Source organism: Hyperolius riggenbachi, chromosome 1 (genome assembly GCF_040937935.1).
Source record: "Hyperolius riggenbachi isolate aHypRig1 chromosome 1, aHypRig1.pri, whole genome shotgun sequence".
Classification (NCBI taxonomy): domain Eukaryota; kingdom Metazoa; phylum Chordata; class Amphibia; order Anura; family Hyperoliidae; genus Hyperolius; species Hyperolius riggenbachi.
This window is the reverse complement of record NC_090646.1, coordinates 539,925,829-539,943,169: the sequence shown is the minus strand read 5'-3', so window position 1 is coordinate 539,943,169 and position 17,341 is coordinate 539,925,829. Positions and strand designations below refer to the sequence as shown.

General features: G+C 40.4%; 1 protein-coding gene across 4 annotated transcripts in view; it reads left to right on the top strand.

The window, feature by feature from the left end:
- The window catches only part of CSNK1G3 (casein kinase 1 gamma 3), a 204,229-nt gene extending 192,534 nt beyond the window's left edge, over nt 1-11,695 (top strand). For 3 of the 4 annotated variants that reach the window (XM_068246924.1, XM_068246900.1, XM_068246916.1), the window contains 2 exons: nt 1,089-1,112; nt 9,213-11,695. In XM_068246924.1, coding sequence (XP_068103025.1) covers nt 1,089-1,112; nt 9,213-9,267 — 79 coding nt within the window. In that variant the 3' untranslated portion in view covers nt 9,268-11,695. The remainder of the gene's footprint in view (nt 1-1,088; nt 1,113-9,212) is intronic. The other variant, XM_068246909.1, reaches the window with a different exon arrangement.
- Nucleotides 11,696-17,341: the final 5,646 nt, after the last annotated feature.

Here is a 17,341-nt window from a genome sequence, read left to right as displayed (position 1 = left end):
AAAGAGTGATGAGCTGTGAATTGTTTGGCATGGAGACATTGAGGGCCCTGTATGTATTACGACTGCTAGAGAGGAGGTTAGGATGCACTGGATCAGATGTATCAATCTCTGTACAAGAAAAATGTAGCAAAGCATATGGAAATGGGCAGCAGGTGCACAAAGCAACCGATCAAAAAGCCTGATCCTAGTCATCTGCTCTAGTCTTGCTTCAGTTCTTCTGCACAGGTTTTGATAAATCTTGCCGGTTATACCAAAGCTATGCCCGTTGGTAAAACAGTCGCTGAGGTGACCACTACTGCATGGTGATCGCACACAGTTAATCCAAAATTCCTACCAGGATTTCTCCAAACAACAAATGTTTAAAGAGAACCCGAGGTAGGTTTGAAGAATATTATCTGCATACAGAGGCTGGATCTGCCTATACAGCCCAGCCTCTGTTGCTATCCCAAACCCCCCTAAGGTCCCCCTGCACTCTGCAATCCCTCATAAATCACAGCCACGCTGCTGACAAACAGCTTGTCAGAGCTGGCTGTGTTTATCTCTATAGTGTCAGTCTGCTGCTCTCCCCGCCTCCTGCCGAACTCCAGTCCCCGCCTGCATCCCTTCCCTCCCTGCTGATTGGAGGGAAGGGACGGGGGGCAGGGACCGGAGCTATGCAGGAGGCGGGGAGCAGCTGAGACTGACACTACAGAAGTAAACACAGCCTCACAGCACTGCTGTGATTTATGAGGGAGTGCAGAGTGCAGGGGGACCTAAGTGGGGTTTGGGATGGCAACAGAGGCTGGGCTGTATAGGCAGATCCAGCCTCTGTATGCAGATAACATTCTTTAAACACAACTCGGGTTCTCTTTAACTTCTTCTGTGTTTTATCATTATTTCTATCCATACAGGCTCACCTGGGCAGGTGTTCTTTTGAATTAATATGAAAAATATGCTAATATGTTTTTGAATGTTTTCACTTGAAATATATTGATTTTCTGGTAGTTTCAAAATCTAAATAACATTCACAAGTTGATAAAAATAGGTAAAGTGCTATGTGGCTCTGTCTGATTTTTCTCCTTTCTCCTTTGTGTTCTTCCCGTGCCTAGCTGCCAGAAAGTGTTGAACATGTGGTGAGTTGTCCATATGCAGAGGCAGGCAGAACCAGCTCCGTTTAAAATTTCATATTTGGATAGTACTCATTTTATGCTCTAGTAACTGAAAACTTTTTTAAGTTCTTGTATATTTAAAGTGGAATTCTGAGCTACTAAAACCTTAACTGTGGAGAAAAAGTATACTTATTTCCTTCGTAATACTTAAAGGAACACTGTCAATTAAAACAACTTTTTTTTTTCATACTCTTTAATAGGGTGCACATTACCACTAGTGCAAGGGGCACTTTATTCACCTAGTGCTCTCTCCCTGCTTTAAAATTAGACTTCATTGTTCACAAATGTACTTCACTGTGTCAGAGCATGCAGGAGAGCATGAGGAGGAGGCTGATCTGAAGAGGTAACAGGTGTAGCCTGTTGCTATAATGTAGCTAACCATTATGGAGAAGTATATACGCTACACCTGACTGCTTGTGATGTTATGCTGGGAATACACGGGTCGATTCTGGCACTCGATTCTGCGCCCGATCGTTTTGCCCGCTCGATTCTCTCATCTTCCGCTCGTTTTTCTTATTTATTTTTTTTTTCAATTCAGTTCAATGACAAATCGAGTGGCAAAATGATCGAACGGTGATCGGACATGTTGTAAAATGATGTATCTAACCATCTTATCTCAAAATCGAGCCGTGTATTCCAGCATTAAGGTGCGTACACATTACATCCGGCAGCGGCGGGTCTTTCAGACCCTCCTGCTGCGCGGACGTTCAGCCGACAGGTGTGTGTGTGTGTGTGTGTGTGTGTGTGTGTGTGTGTGTGTGTGTGTGTGTGTGTGTGTGTGTGTGTGTGTGTGTGTGTGTGTGTGTGTGTGTGTGTGTGTGTGTGTGTGTGTGTGTGTGTGTGTGTGTGTGTCGGTGTGTGTGTCGGTGTGTGTGTCGGTGTGTGTGTCGGTGTGTGTGTCGGTGTGTCGGTGTGTGTGTGTCGGTGTGTGTGTGTGTCGGTGTGTCGGTGTGTGTGTGTGTCGGTGTGTCGGACTGATAAGGCTGTTTCTGAACGATCCGCACTACTGTCGGCTGAACCTCCGCCCGGCGGACCCATCGTTGCCAGTGGTAGTGCGTGTGTACGCACCTTTACACCCCTGGCTGTATCTACTTCCTAGGCTACTGTGTGCTTTCCATGCTGGGGGGGGGGGGGGGGGGGGGCATACTGATAAAGATCCTGATTATGCCTTTGTAAACAGTCAGAGAAGTGAAGACAATAAACACACATTGATGTTATCTTAACCCCTTAACACCATCTGAATAAGATTATTTCAGCAGGGTGATTGATAAACTATACACTGAGGAGTTGATAGCAACCCCCAGTGCAGGAACATGGTCTAGTCCTGCAGTGTATCTAAAACGGACTAGGTGATTTTGCAGCAGAGCGGCCGAGCTGTGTAAAGAAATTGCTCCTAGTACTTGCGGTAACGTGTGCCCTAACAAACATTAAAAGAAAAGTTGTTTTAATCAATGGCGTTCCTTTAACTGCAACACTCTGATGTCTTCATACACTGTTGTTCACCTCGGTGACAGCCACTCAGACATTATTCTCCTACAAAGATCTCCAGTCTCTGTTTCTGGGCCATTGGTCAGTTTGCGCTAATGCAGAGTCAGTGACTGGAAGTAGTCGTGATGATGATCTTTGACTGAGATGGAAACTATGCAGCCTGTCGCTGTCACCAGTAGTAAGTGACATCATATGAAGTCAATGGGGTACTTCTCAGTTTTCACTACCATGAAAGCAGTGAGTATATGCTTTTACCTTGACAAGCAGAGTCTCACGTTTGCCTGAAATTCTACTTTAAACCGTGCTCATAGCACATTTGTGTAATGCATATAAGGAGCTGTTTTGCCTGCTGGTTTGTTTTCGTGTCAGTGGAGTAGTCTTTCCTGCACAAATGCCTGTCACATACACTTCATCGTTCTCATGACCGCATCACCTTTCTGCTCTTTGATCTGCCAACATGGTTAATATCTAGCTCAAAATCATATCAATCGGTTATTTTTCAGATCAAGTTTCTATCATTTGAGATTACATTATTTTTATATATAGTGTAATGCATAAGATCAGTTTAATATAGTCTACATTTTCTAGTAACATTACCTGATTCACACATACCTGGCTTTTCCATTGTGAACTCTATGCATGTCATGGCATTTCGACTACCCAGTGAGTGTAGATACAACACTTCATATTGCTTTCAATGCCTCCTAAGACTGCTGTAATTTATCTGTATGCTTTTGGGATGTGGGTGGAAACTGGAGTACCCAAAGTAAACTTTCACAAAGAAAGGTGGGAGCGTGCGAGAGACAACGGCGCTGGAGACTTGGGTGCAGGATTCAGCCGGTATATGGCTGAGCCTGCTGACGCACAAGTCCCGGCCGTATTAAATACTATTCCCTCTCCAGGCCGCCATGGATAGTGGGGAATAAAATAATTTGGCTTCCAGCGGTGCTGAAGTTACTCCCTGTGCCTGCTATAGCCATAATTCCCATTACGGCCTATGGTGGCACCGGCTGCACCCAAATCTCCTGTGCTGGTTTCAGCGTGGTCGAGGTGGGAGCGGTAAACCTAACAATCTGACAAACCTGTCTTGCATTTAAAAACGTTCTCTATAGTTGGGTATTACTGGTTTCCCACTTAGCAGCAAATTGTTTTTAGGACCCAACACCATGTTTGTTTGTTTTTACCCTACCCCTCCCAGCAGTTACCTATGGTGCTTCTCCATATTGCTCACCCTATCCAGCCTTCCAGATGTCACCACTTAACTCCTGGACCAAACTTTTCTCCTTAGAATAACATTGACGATAGGTTGAGTGTTTGGCTTAGGTTTCCCAGTCCCACAAATCCCATTGTTGTGTGCCATAACCTGTATAACAAAGTGTGAGGGCAGGCAAGAGACTAATGAATCCCCTGGCTTCATCCCCCAAATACAAGACCATCAAGATACAGTCATGTCATTGCTAGCCCTTCTTTTGGAAGTTTTGTTAGTAAGGGGTTTTATTTATTTATTTATTTTTAACTTACTTACTTTGATTGGGAGTTCTTATATAACGGTTAGTAAATGTAAGCCGTAACCATATTTTATATAGTTTTTACTACATAAAAACTATTATAAAGTTTTCCTCCCATGATGCATGGGGCAGCTTTACTTTGCAGCTGGCTTTACCTGATTCCCATATCCATCTCTAATAGGAGGATTTGGCAGTACTTGGATTACACACCAGTACTTGTAGGAGGCACATGGCTATATTTTTGTTGTTGAGGTTACTGATGGCACATCACCTAGCTGGCATTACTGGTATCAGTTTGGAATAGACTAAATATAGAAAATACTTCTGGAACCACGCCATCTCTCCAGTTTTGTGTAATCTAAATGCAAGCTTCATTTAAAAAAAGAAAAAGAAAAAAAAAGATTGAATGGGTCACTGGCTTTTGCACATGCATGGGCTCGCCAAGCGCCTCTCGTGATCATGTTCCCGTCCTTCGGGAGCTCTCTATGATTACAGTTCACAAAGACTTGAACTGTGTGACCGCAGAGCGCGGGCAGCTACAGGAACGTGAACACAAGAGGCGCGTACATGTGCAGAAGACCACAGCCAAGCCCCGCGTTGCGATCTTACAGAGGGGACGGCAGCGACTATTTTTGAGAAAGTGCATTTTAATCATGCATTTGCAGTGTCCTATTTTAGACTGCTTTGAAAAAAGGGAAGATGTCTAACCATACATGGGGGCATCCTAATTATGTGATTACATTGCCAGCATATTAAGTTACTGCTTATGAGTACTGTCAGTTCGCCATGCCGGACTTTGTCAGGTCCTGGAAGATAAGAAATCCGAGGTATCCCTGTAACAGTACACTGTTGCAGATTTCCAATTTAAAAGAAGGATCCTGTAAAGCAGGACTAAACCTTGAGTTATAAACCCCCTCTACTTTTGAATTGAATTCTTTTGACAGATATATTTAATTTGACAAGTTTTTGTAGTGAACAAGACGATGGAACAAATTTGTACTTCAGCTCTTAGGTCCATGTCTAAGAAAGCTATCTGTGACTTTTGTCTGGAGACTGAAAATAATAAAGACGCATTGTACTCTGTCTAGTCATTTAAATTACATTTTTTCCAAAAGTTAAATTCGTACATGGAAAAGTAGAATTCCAGTCCATAGCATTCTCTCTAAGGCTGATGTATTTTTCCTAGCCTGAAGCAGATCAGTAAAACACAATGCAACAGTGCCATAAAGGGGTTATATCATTTTCTCAGTAAATTACTGCCGCACACAGTAGAACAGGCACATGAAAAGTGTATGCTTTGGAGACCTTAACAGATACAAATATTTTGTAATCCAAATTTACTGTGGGGAAGTAGCAACGGGCTATTAAATTATAGATGCTGAATTGCTGGAAAATGCATTACTAATATTAACTTGTGTAGCAGATCAAAACATTAGCTTTGCCTCTTGTTTTCACCTCCTCTTGTCCTAATCGAAAGCAACGCTCTCAACTTTTTATTTCCATAAGCACCTCCGTAACTATGAAAAGGTTTTATCCCAGATAGTTGTTTATAAATATTATAATCATTCATATTCGACACTAATAAAGAATTGTAATGTTGTGGCTGTTCTATGACCACTGATGCTCTGACTTGTCCGCAGATCTTAAAGTGAATGTGACTGGGTTTGCAGCACCTCCAATCTGGCCCTGCTACTTAAATGTAGGAGGCTGCAAGTACCTTGTTATATGTTCGAAACTTTCCCAGCGTGCCCAGCTTGCACTGCAGCCCCTTTTAGCCCTTTTTTATGGAGCTCAAACATGTCCTTTCTTCATATCTACAGATTATCTTAGTTATCATTGATATAGATATTAGGAATGTTTGGCTGAATACTGAACTGGTTAAGGGTCCTACCTCTGACACAGGAGACCAGGGTTAGAATCTCGGCTCTGCTTGTTCAGTAAGCCAGCACCTATTCAGGAAGGAGTTTCTTGGGCAAGTCTCCCTTAGGCCCCTTGCACACTGCAAGCGATTCCGATTCAGATTCCGCTTTTTAATCAGTTTTTACATCAGATTCAGATTCTGATTTGCAGTTTGCTCCCTGCACACTGCAAATCGGAATCTGAATCGGATGTAAAAACCGATTAAAAAGCGGAATCTGAATCGGAATTGCGTGCAGTGTGCAAGAGGCCTAACACTGCTCCTGCCTACTGAGTGCACTCTTGTGGCTGCCTCATAAGTGCTTTGAGTCCGACAGGAGAAAAATGCTATACAAATATAGTAATTATTATTAGTGAAACTTTGTGTCTTGGAGTGAAGATCTTTCTTGAAGTAACCCTAAACTGAAGTTAAAAAAAAAAAAAGTCACAAAGTGATCCTCCTGGTACCCCGCAGTGACCCAGCCAGAAGAGGCTCGTTGCAGGGGTCTGGAGGATCACTTAAGTGACAGCGCAGGCACAGGACGTTAGTTATTTGTTTTTGTGTTTTAGTTCAGTTAAGGTTTCCTTTAAGTCTGAAAAATAAAGTAAAAAAATAAAAATAAAGCAGCCTCAGCTTCAGTGGTCCAGACCCTCCAGAGGTTTTTTGTTAGTATTCACCTCAGGTTCTCTTTAAAGGGTACAGAACAGTCTTTATTGGTCGTCGTCATCCCCCCAATACTACCCCAAAAAATAGATTTATGAATACACTTGTTTCATCCTTGAGTTGAGAGACCTGCTGAAGAATAAACACACGAGTAGCATTCCTGTTCACTTACCACTTTCACTGGTTATGTGTTCCTAAAGCTTGAGGTCCGCAATATTTAAATGTCGTTGTTGAGATATAGTTACCTGAACTACAACTGTACAATAATCAAATCATTCAGTCCTACCTATGTGTGCATGCAGGACGAGTATGAATGCAATACATCATGTACATTTATCATTTAGGCCCTTTAAATGTTATCTAGCTACAACTGTTTATCGTTTCACAAGTTCTAAAATTCTTTTAATGACAATCAGATTTTGCCTTTGAAGCTATAATATGGCTTGAAGCTTGTGATTTAACTTTTAACATCACATTTTTAATGCAGCTCAATTTAAAGAACTGCTATAGTCTGTTGTCTCTATTCATTAGTTACATTCTAAATCTGAGTGAGTCTGGTTTTTCAATGTTTGTTTCCAGTGGGCCTTTGGGGACCATAGATGCCAAAAAGTTTTTCTAAAGTCACAAATAAATGTAGCTTTCTTGTAACACAATTCAGAACTTATTGTTTCATAATGTGAAGATCCCATTAGCGGTTAAGGAGTCATATATTGTATCCTACCTCACAAGGTTGCATTTTATAATAGCTAATATTTGCCATTTATCCCATTTGTGGGCTATTTATTTCAGGTACTTTTTAGGGTTTTTTTTTATTGGAAATGTTGTTTTTAAACTTTTTTTTTAGCAGTTTTAAAACTAAATTTTTCTTTTCGACCAACAACTTTTGTCTGTTGTCACTGCTTGAGCAGAGCGAGATGTAGACTGAGTGAGGAAAGCACCAATAAATAGAAAAACTGAATAAAAGAAAAATGTGTTTTTAAGATAAAAAGCAAGTATAGATTAAAAATATTTTGTCAATAATTAGATCCAATAGTTTAATAGCTGGTTTGTTAATACGCATAAAGATGGTCGTTGAAGTGTTGCCATGTATGGTCTAAATCAGCTGATTGAAAACCGTTGTTTTCATAAAATCTTCAGGTCCTTTATCAAGCATGACCTCCATCCTTGCTTGTTATGAAAGTAATTCACATTAAACATGCTGGAGATTTTTTAATTATCTCGTTTAGTTTACAAATCTATTTATTTGCTTGTTATGCTTCGTACATTTTTTTAAAATATACTTTTTATTAAATGTTTTAAAAATAAACTCCTTAAGCCTTTTGCACATGGGCTTATAGATTAAATCTTACACAAATATATTTTTTATTTTGTACGTTAAGATGAATCACAACATTAAGGATATTATTGCCTTTCCACAATATTGTGGTGATTCATTGAATTTTCAGTGATTCCTAGTTTATATAAAGATTGTCGTCTAATGATGAGTACATTTAACCACGTGACAACTTCTGCCATGCTTTTCTAAGTCCCTGTTTATAAACACCTGTAAACACTTGGTTCTGTTTTCTATTTTTAGAAAACTGAGTTAGTATAGCACCATCTTGTGGCCAAAAAGTAAAACTACTTCCAAATACACCGTTATACACTTACCATAGAAACATTAAATACATTTGTATTTTTTCAAATCCTTCACCCTAACCCAAATTAAAATATTATCGCCATACATTGTGCTAGGGACCCAATTTAAACATTGTAATAACCAGAACAAATGGGCAAATAAAATGTATGTTTTATCTACAATAGCACATTTTATTTTTAAACTACAATGGCTGAGAGCTGAGAAATGTTGATTTTTTTTTCATTTTTTTTCTTCTTCCCTGTCATGCATATAAAATAGTATAATTCCTAACATAAATTAATTTGTCCCGCAAAAAATAATGTATAGATCATTTCAGTGTGATAATTACCAATAAAGTTATTACCAAATGAACGGGAAGAGCTTTTGAAGGGGAAAACCTGTGGTAGAGAAGTGGTTAAATAAGTAAGTTTGAGGTTTTCAAAACAGAGGATTACTAAAATAAGCTGAAGGGTTAATGCTTTAAAAAAAAATAAATTAAGAGAAACAATAGAAATGACCGATGCTTATAAATTTATGTTGGTAGAAAGTATTGTTCACATGGAACTTGTTTTCCCATATATAATCTTTCTTTTACACCAAATAGGAAACCTATACTTTCCCTTGAGTTTAGTATAATTTGACCTGTGTGCCTGTGTCAAATTGGAGTTGACACACATTCTTTACAATTTTATAAATGCCTTGCAGTCCGCATTGAAAGTGCATGTGTAAATGAAGCTGAATGGAGAATTTATAGCATTCACTGAGATATGTGTGCCGAAGTTTGCCATGCATGTAAAGCCCACTTGACACATCAACCACTGTCTTGCTGACCACTTCCTACTCCATTCTCTTCTGCTACCATGCCTTAATTCCCTTTTATTTCTTTGCAGGTGCTGTTGCTTTTTCAAGAGGAGGAAAAGGAAAACCATTCAACGTCACAAATGACTCTGGAAATGGGCAGACCATGGGGAATTACTCACTTGTTCATCTGCTGTCCTGTGATGAGAACAAAAAAAAATCTCCACAATGACCATATTTTGTTTTATTTCCTCTTTCCGCCCCCATATTGTACAGCATCATGTTCCAGTACTTCTGTCTACTGTTTTACATTTTATGATGTCCAACCTCTAGAAGCTTTAAAGTTTTTGTCTAAATACGATTCTTTACAGTAAACGGACCAACATTGTGGTACAGACACAAATTACCGTCTAAAGCCAAATGCAGTTTTACCACCGCTGGAGACTGCTAGCGGATCGTAAATGAATAACGCAGCAGAAAGCTCTTTCACATGCAAATAGTAGATGAGGATCGTCTGCTAAAGCTTTAAAATAACACACTAAAAGTCTTACCCTTGGAGATTTGCAGTTTAATATTGGCAAAGAGTTACAGTATTACTGAAATGGTACTGCATTAATCAGTAGTTAGCATTACCTTTCTCTCTCATCTTTTAAATGGTACAGCCACTGGCCAGAGGTACACAGGACAAACATGTATGAACTGGAATGGGGACAATGTACAAACACAGACTCCTAGGAAATAAACTAGTTCTATATCTTGTACCTCTCACAGTGATAGAGAGAAGTAGAGGCAGCAAGGACTGTAGTCCTAAATGTACATGATATAAGTGCTTCTTGGTAATGTTTTCAGGTAACAAAACAAAAAAACAAACATAAAAGTTCTTTCATTATCTTTTCTTTTTCTGCGTTCTGACTCAGTTGATTTAAGTAAACACTACATGGAGGAGTGGGAGGTTAGGAATTAATAAAATATGCATATGGTAGCTGGAAGGCACTTTGTATACTGCTTGATGCAGAAAAGCATATTAGTCCGTTAACAGACGTTTTTGAATCTGTCATGTGGTTGGTGTAAAACTATTTTAGTCTTTGGCATGAAGAGGCTAAGTTGATGGGGGCTTCACTGCCACTGTATGCCTACAATTAGGTAATGCTTTAAAAACTGTTCTCATCCTGACTTCATAGTAGAGCATGATGGAAAGCGTTAGCTGGGCACTCCCTCCCCATCATTTTCCTATGGTATAGGGGAAGTGTCTGCGTTTTTTTTTCTTGTTTTTTTTTTTCCTGTGTGTGTGTGTTTAGGGGGAACAGAGGAATTGCAATTTCTCTGTAACAACTATGAGATTTATCAGTGACATCAACTTCAATGTCCGGCAGTAATGTTCTGGTCCAGAACCGTGTAGCTTCTGAGCGGTGAAGCCATGATCATTGTTTTTTGTTACTTTTAATCAGGCCTGCATTTTCATGAGTGTCGTTTTTTTTAAGGGAACTGGCTAGAACAAAATTTTTTTTTACCAAACTCGTTAATATGTATAAAGGATGAATCCAAAAGTCTTCTAGATCGATCTTTTTTGTTTTTTTCCTTGTCTATCAGCACACACCCTATGCTAACTTATTTATTTTTTAAGTCTGGTTTGTGGTAACATAAATCATTGTGTATTACAAATGGATAAATGCACATCTTTGAGTTCATTATTGCATTTACAGGGATTTTAATTGTCATTTGTAATTTATTTTGTTAACAACCAAGAGTGCAGTGCTTATTTTTGGATGGTTTATGCGCTCACGTAAAAAACTGAAAAAATAACTGATATGATGGTTGTTTATTTTCACTGTTGCTGTACATTTTTTTTTTTTTTTTTTTGTACCTTGGTCAAATACATTGAATTCACGATCACTGATATAATCCATACCGCAGTTCTCAAGTCTGCCTTGTTTGTGTTACTGTCTTAATCTCAAGAATGATATATAAATATATATATATAAATACATATATATATTTTTTTTCGTTATGAAAGATGAGAGTTGTGGCCATTCTAATGTGAAATCACTTCTGTCTCTACAGTATTTGACCAAATTTTGTTGCACCATATTGTAAATACATGCAGCAACTTGTGTTTCTTATATTATACATCTGTTTATTTTGTTTTCTTAGTAGAACTTTCTTTTCTGTGTGGAGAGAAGAAGCTATTTGGCCTGTACAGTGTTTATATGATCCAAAACTCATCACACATAACAAGACAATGTGTATATTAATCCAATTGTGGACTTCAGATATTTAAAATACAAAAAAAGAACCCTTTATTTGCTGCAATGACCAGTATGTAGACATTTTGCTTTTTAGCAATATTTAAGTGCTCAATTTGCTGCCGTGTAAAGGGAAGGCTCTCTTTGGCAGCACTAACTGGTCAATAATAGGTAATGCAGGTATGTTCAGGTTAAGCCAACAATGTTTTGCATTTATATGCTTTTTCCCTGTCTATACTAATGAAGTCAACATTGCCTGAATGTTAAAATAATGAAATAAATCCCTGTTTAAAAGTATGTAACTGAAATAAAAATAAAAGTAGTTTTTTTAACTTCCTCTTCCTTTATTTCTTTTATCATACTGATTGTGCATGGCTTTTCTGATGAATATTAGACTGTTACTCAATTCCCGGACTGTGTCATGTTCAAGTTGCAAGCCTAGAAATGGCCTGTGGAGTAAAGTCCTGCACAAAACAGTTGACAATTTCAAGTGCTTGAAAGCACTGTATTTGCCTCATCAGATGCGGCCAGCAGCTCTAGGAAATTTCCATACCCAAGCAATGACCTACACACTTGCATCATGTTAGTGAGTTAGGCAACATTTACAGTGAATGGGTTGTGCCAGTGCATCCATTGTCAGGCACATTTTGTGGCTTTCTTCCTGTAATGGAAATGGATACCCAGTGTGCTGAAAATGCATGCTGCTGGATGTGTTAGCATTCAATTGTAGCAAATGAAAGTCTGTCAGCACTAAGCAATAAAGATTGGACATTGACAATTGGCAAATATCCTCCTCACACATATCGGAGTAACAGGTGTCTTCTTAGATACAGCTAAAGTAAAGTGTGGTCTATACAGGTATATAAGAGCAGGTGGGCTCCACTTCCAAAGAGTTGTCCCACCTGTTTCTTGAAGAGACGAGCATATATGAACAGAACTGCATACAAAGGTTAATTAAAACATGGATGTTTTAACCTGTTGCATTGTATTGGCACTATATCTGGCTGACAATTGATGGGCTGACACAGTGCAATCACTGTAATCCTAACCGTCCCATTGCCTAAACCAGACAGAATCAGAAATGGTAAGAGTTCTTTCCATGGGCATAGTAATTGCTCCAGTATTTGCTATGAGGCTCGAGGACAGGGAAGACCAGTTTGTGCCTCATCTATTCAATACATTTTTTTTTCCATGTTCATTCATAGTGTAATCGCCAGCCACTTACACTTACAAATCTACTGATATAGACATGTTTCCTTAAGTTCTGTGTTTTTTTAGGATGACATTTGTGGTGATATGGATATTTTGACATGGAAGATGCATCAAGATCTGAGAGTTTTTCAGTATAGTTCTGGACCTGGCTGATCCAGCAGTTCTCAGCTAAAACTATCTCTGAGAAACTAGAAATATCCAGAGAACGTGTGAGCATTTGAATATATGGAAGCTGTCAGTCATTTGTTTGCATACTGATGATAAAGAAAATCAAGACAACACCTCCATGCCGATTTTGAGCAATCGAGTGATAATTCTTTGGAATGATTTCTCACTATTGATGAAACATGGTTATAAGATGAAAAAACAATTTTTTATGCAGTGGCAGCACCCAGGTTCTCCATGGCCAAAGAAATTCAAAGCCCAGAAGTCAGCAGGAAAGTTCATGGTCTCAGTTTTTGGATAAAGAAGATATATTGTATGAATATTTTCAGAGGGGACTAGTTCATGTAGGTTGCTACCCTAACTTGCTGTGCCAATAAAGAAAATCAACAAGGCAAGTTGCAGAATGGAGTCATTTTACATGACTGTGTAAAATGCTTACAGGGCTGGCAATACGATGAATGTTTTTGAAGAAGCTTGGGTTTGAATGCATTAATCATCCATCCTGTCAATCCTGGCTGGATGGTTACGGTCTCTGCCTCCGACACAGGTGACCTGGGTTCGAATATAGGCTCTTTCTGTTTAATATGCCAGCACCTATTCAGCAAGGAGTCCTTGGGCAAGACTCCCTAATACTGCTACTACCTACTGAGCGTGCCCTAGTGGCTGCAGCTCAAGCACCAGTCCACCAGGAAAAATGCGCAATATAAATATACATTTGCTTTGCTTTGCTATTCAGAAGCAGGTAGGGGATAAAATATATAGATTTCCAAAACTGGGACTAAGCCCAGTAGGAGGCACATTTCTTAACGCTTTTGGGAAAGGTTTGTGTCATTTTGAGCTCTGGTATGATTTGGAAATATGTTTTTCTTTTTTTTAAACTGGACTTGCATGCAGAATTTCCTCTCTGCTCTAAAAGATGAGCAACAGCATAGTAACCTTGAGGGCCTGTTGTCACTCATCTCTCTGCTCTAAAAGATGAGCAACAGCATAGTAACCTTGAGGGCCTGTTGTCACTGCTGCGGAAATCGGGCCAAATCAGTAGAGTTTCCCTGCAAACAAATTGCACGGGGAAACATAGGCCTTAGGGGATAATGCCGCCACCGTCCAAATCGCTTGCCTTAGTGATTCGGCTGACATTGCAGCATTTTTTTTGTGCGGGAGGCAGCGAATCCCATAGCCGTGCATGGCACGGCTTCCAGGATTTGGCTGCGTACTCACACAGGAAGGAAGTGCTGCAGTGCGCCTCGCATGGTGGCTTGTGGAAACGGGCCCTTAAAGAAAAACATTTCCTTGTAACCGCTTATAGAGCACCTACAGATATGTTGCAGTGTGGTTACATCTTGGTTTGCTGGGAGCACAGAAAGGATTAGCCTCCTGTATTTGCCGAATTGTGAGATAATGTGTAGAGAGCTGAAATTACACTGGCTCATTTTGTTGCAGACAAGGGAGAATTAGAAAGGCTATGATCTATAAACACACACAGGGTCGATTTCTCTGTGCTGTCCTGTCTCCTGTGCAATAGTTCAGGTCCACTTTAATGTCCTTGTGCTACACTGATGTTATTGAAAGTATTTTCCTCAGAAAACTGTCAATAGAAGTGAGAAAGGTGTAGTCGGGCGAAACTACAAAACATTGCCTGCCCTCCCCAGCAAAATTTCAATGAGGCCTCCCTCATGTTCAGATCCTTCCCCCCCCCCCCCCCACACCTTACGGACTCTCACAGTCCATCTGCCATGGGTCATATGACAGTGCAACTAGCCTGTCCTTCACCTGTATGGTGAAACGATTTACTCTAAAATTTCTTCTAAAATGTTAGGGAATCTGATTCATAAACTGATCCGATAAGGCTGCATTGGGTCAGACTCTACTGGTTGTTTATCAGGGGATGCGGACAGCTCAATCAAGAACTGAGTGATCGGTTCTAGGACCATTAAAATTGGATGCTATTCCACATATTCACCTCAAATGGGCTTATCTGCATCTCTGCCAGGGCAGTCGTGTGACACAGGGGAGAGATCAGATTACAACTTGTGATTAGACACAAATGAGGGGAAGTTAAATATGCTCAACGCTCTTAAATACATGCAGGGTGCATTTCTCTGTTTTCTTTCTGTCCTGTGCAAGAGTTTAGGTCCACTTTAAGGTTGGGAAACAAGAAAAAATCTGATGGAGCAAGATCTTCTGAATGGCACGCTACATGCACAAGGGTCACCTGGAAAGTAACGGCTGTTTTCAGTTAATCGATCAAGAAAACATTTTATTTTAGACACATTCATATTCTGATTGTTTCTCTTCATTATTACCTCCTTTATTTATATAGTAACGAAGACTTGTCTAAAGAGATTGACGATTTGCTGAGATTTAGTATACTAGAAGCAAGTTTTGGAAAGTTGGTGTTCTGGAGCAGGGATGGTCATTGAGATGCAAATCATTCTGTGTTGGTGTTAATTTTGTGCAAATTAATGCAACTTAAAAGTGGACCAGTCATTTGCAGCAGCTGCAAATTCTGATTACCGTAGACCATTTTCAAAATGCTTATAGTAAACCCAAGGTGGGGATGGATTTGTAAAAAAAAAAAAAAAAAAAAAAGCAATGCTACCTGATCTTGGGGGATGCTGGGTGGATCAGGTAGGCGCAATCCCCTCCACTCATGTGGCCTGCTAGGGCTCTTTTGTTTTCGTGATCCCTGGGGTCCAGACGCTGGAAGAGCTGCTTTGTGTGTCTTACAGAGAGTAGGGGAGCGGCCAGGGAGAGACAGACTGCCCAATGGCATCTCTGTCCGTCCCATCTACCCCTCCTGCGCTGCCACGGGTACACTTTAAATTTCCATTACAAAGGATTTGCATTTCGTTGACCATTCCAAGCAGCTTGCACATGTCCTATTGGTCACGTTGCAAGCCTCACACCGACGCACTGCCTCCTTCCGGCTTGAAATTATGAGTAAATAACCCCTTGTATCCCCGCTGCACACCTGTGCCAATTAAGCCTCATTGGGATCACAGGTAATCGCTCGTGATTACTCGTGAGAGCAACCCTGCCTACAATACATTACTGGGACCAATCTCAATATATTTTGTCCTTCAATGCATGTTGACAGATAAAGTTGTGTTAGTACATGCAAGTTGTGGGGTTATTTTCCTTAGGGCAGTGTTTATCAGCATGATAACAAAATGTACCCCTTTATGAAAAAGTGTTTACCAAGTTTCCTTTTGCACTGACTTGTAAAACCTTATATCAAGTTCTCCTTGACACTTATTTAGAGGGCGCCATTTTTTTTTTTTTTTCGTTTTTTTTAAACACGCATCAAGCACTTTGCTTGCTGCGTGTTGGTCCCGATCGCCGGCGACAATTTATTATTTATTTTTATTTATTTGTTGTATTTATAAAGCGCCAACATATTACGCAGCGCCGCTACCCGCCGCGTAACGACCCCCCCGCCGAGACCCCTGCGCAGCCTGGCCAATCAGTGCCAGGCAGCGCTGAGGGGTGGATCGGGACTCCGTCTGAGGTCATGACGTCGATGACGTCATTGCGATCGTCGTCATGGCGACGGGGGAAGCCCTAAAGGAAATCCCGTTCAGAACGGGATTTCCTTAGGAGAGTGCGCGCTGGCGCCAATCGAAGGTACGCGCCGGATGCCGCAGGGAGGGGGGCATCATGTAGCTAGCGTTAGGCTAGCTACATGATTTAAAAAATATATATATATTTTAAAAAAACTGCTGCGCTGTCACCCTGGCGCAGTTAATAGAACGCCAAGGTGGTTAATATACATGGATACAGGTCCTTCTCAAAAAATTAGCATATTGTGATAAAGTTCATTATTTTCTGTAATGTACTGATAAACATTAGACTTTCATATATTTTAGATTCATTACACTCAACTGAAGTAGTTCAAGCCTTTTATTGTTTTAATATTGATGATTTTGGCATACAGCTCATGAAAACCCAAAATTCCTATCTCAAAAAATTAGCATATCATGAAAAGGTTCTCTAAACTAGCTATTAACCTAATCATCTGAATCAACTAATTAACTCTAAACACCTGCAAAAGATTCCTGAGGCTTTTAAAAACTCCCAGCCTGGTTCATAACTCAAAACCGCAATCATGGGTAAGACTGCCGACCTGACTGCTGTCCAGAAGGCCATCATTGACACCCTCAAGCAAGAGGGTAAGACACAAAAAAAATTCTGAACGAATAGGCTGTTCCCAGAGTGCTGTATCAAGGCACCTCAGTGAGAAGTCTGTGGAAAGGAAAAAGTGTGGCAGAAAACGCTGCACAACGATAAGAGGTGACCGGACCCTGAGGAAGATTGTGGAGAAGGACAGATTCCAGACCTTGGGGGACCTGCAGAAGCAGTGGACTGAGTCTGGAGTAGAAACATCCAGAGCCACCGTGTACAGGCGTGTGCAGGAAATGGGCTACAGGTGCCGCATTCCCGGGTCAAGCCACTTTTGAACCAGAAACCGCAGCGGAAGCGCCTGACCTGGGCTACAGAGAAGCAGCACTGGACTGTTGCTCAGTGGTTCAAAGTACTTTTTTCGGATGAAAGCAACTTTTACATGTCATTCTGAAATCAAGGTGCCAGAGTGGAGGAAGACT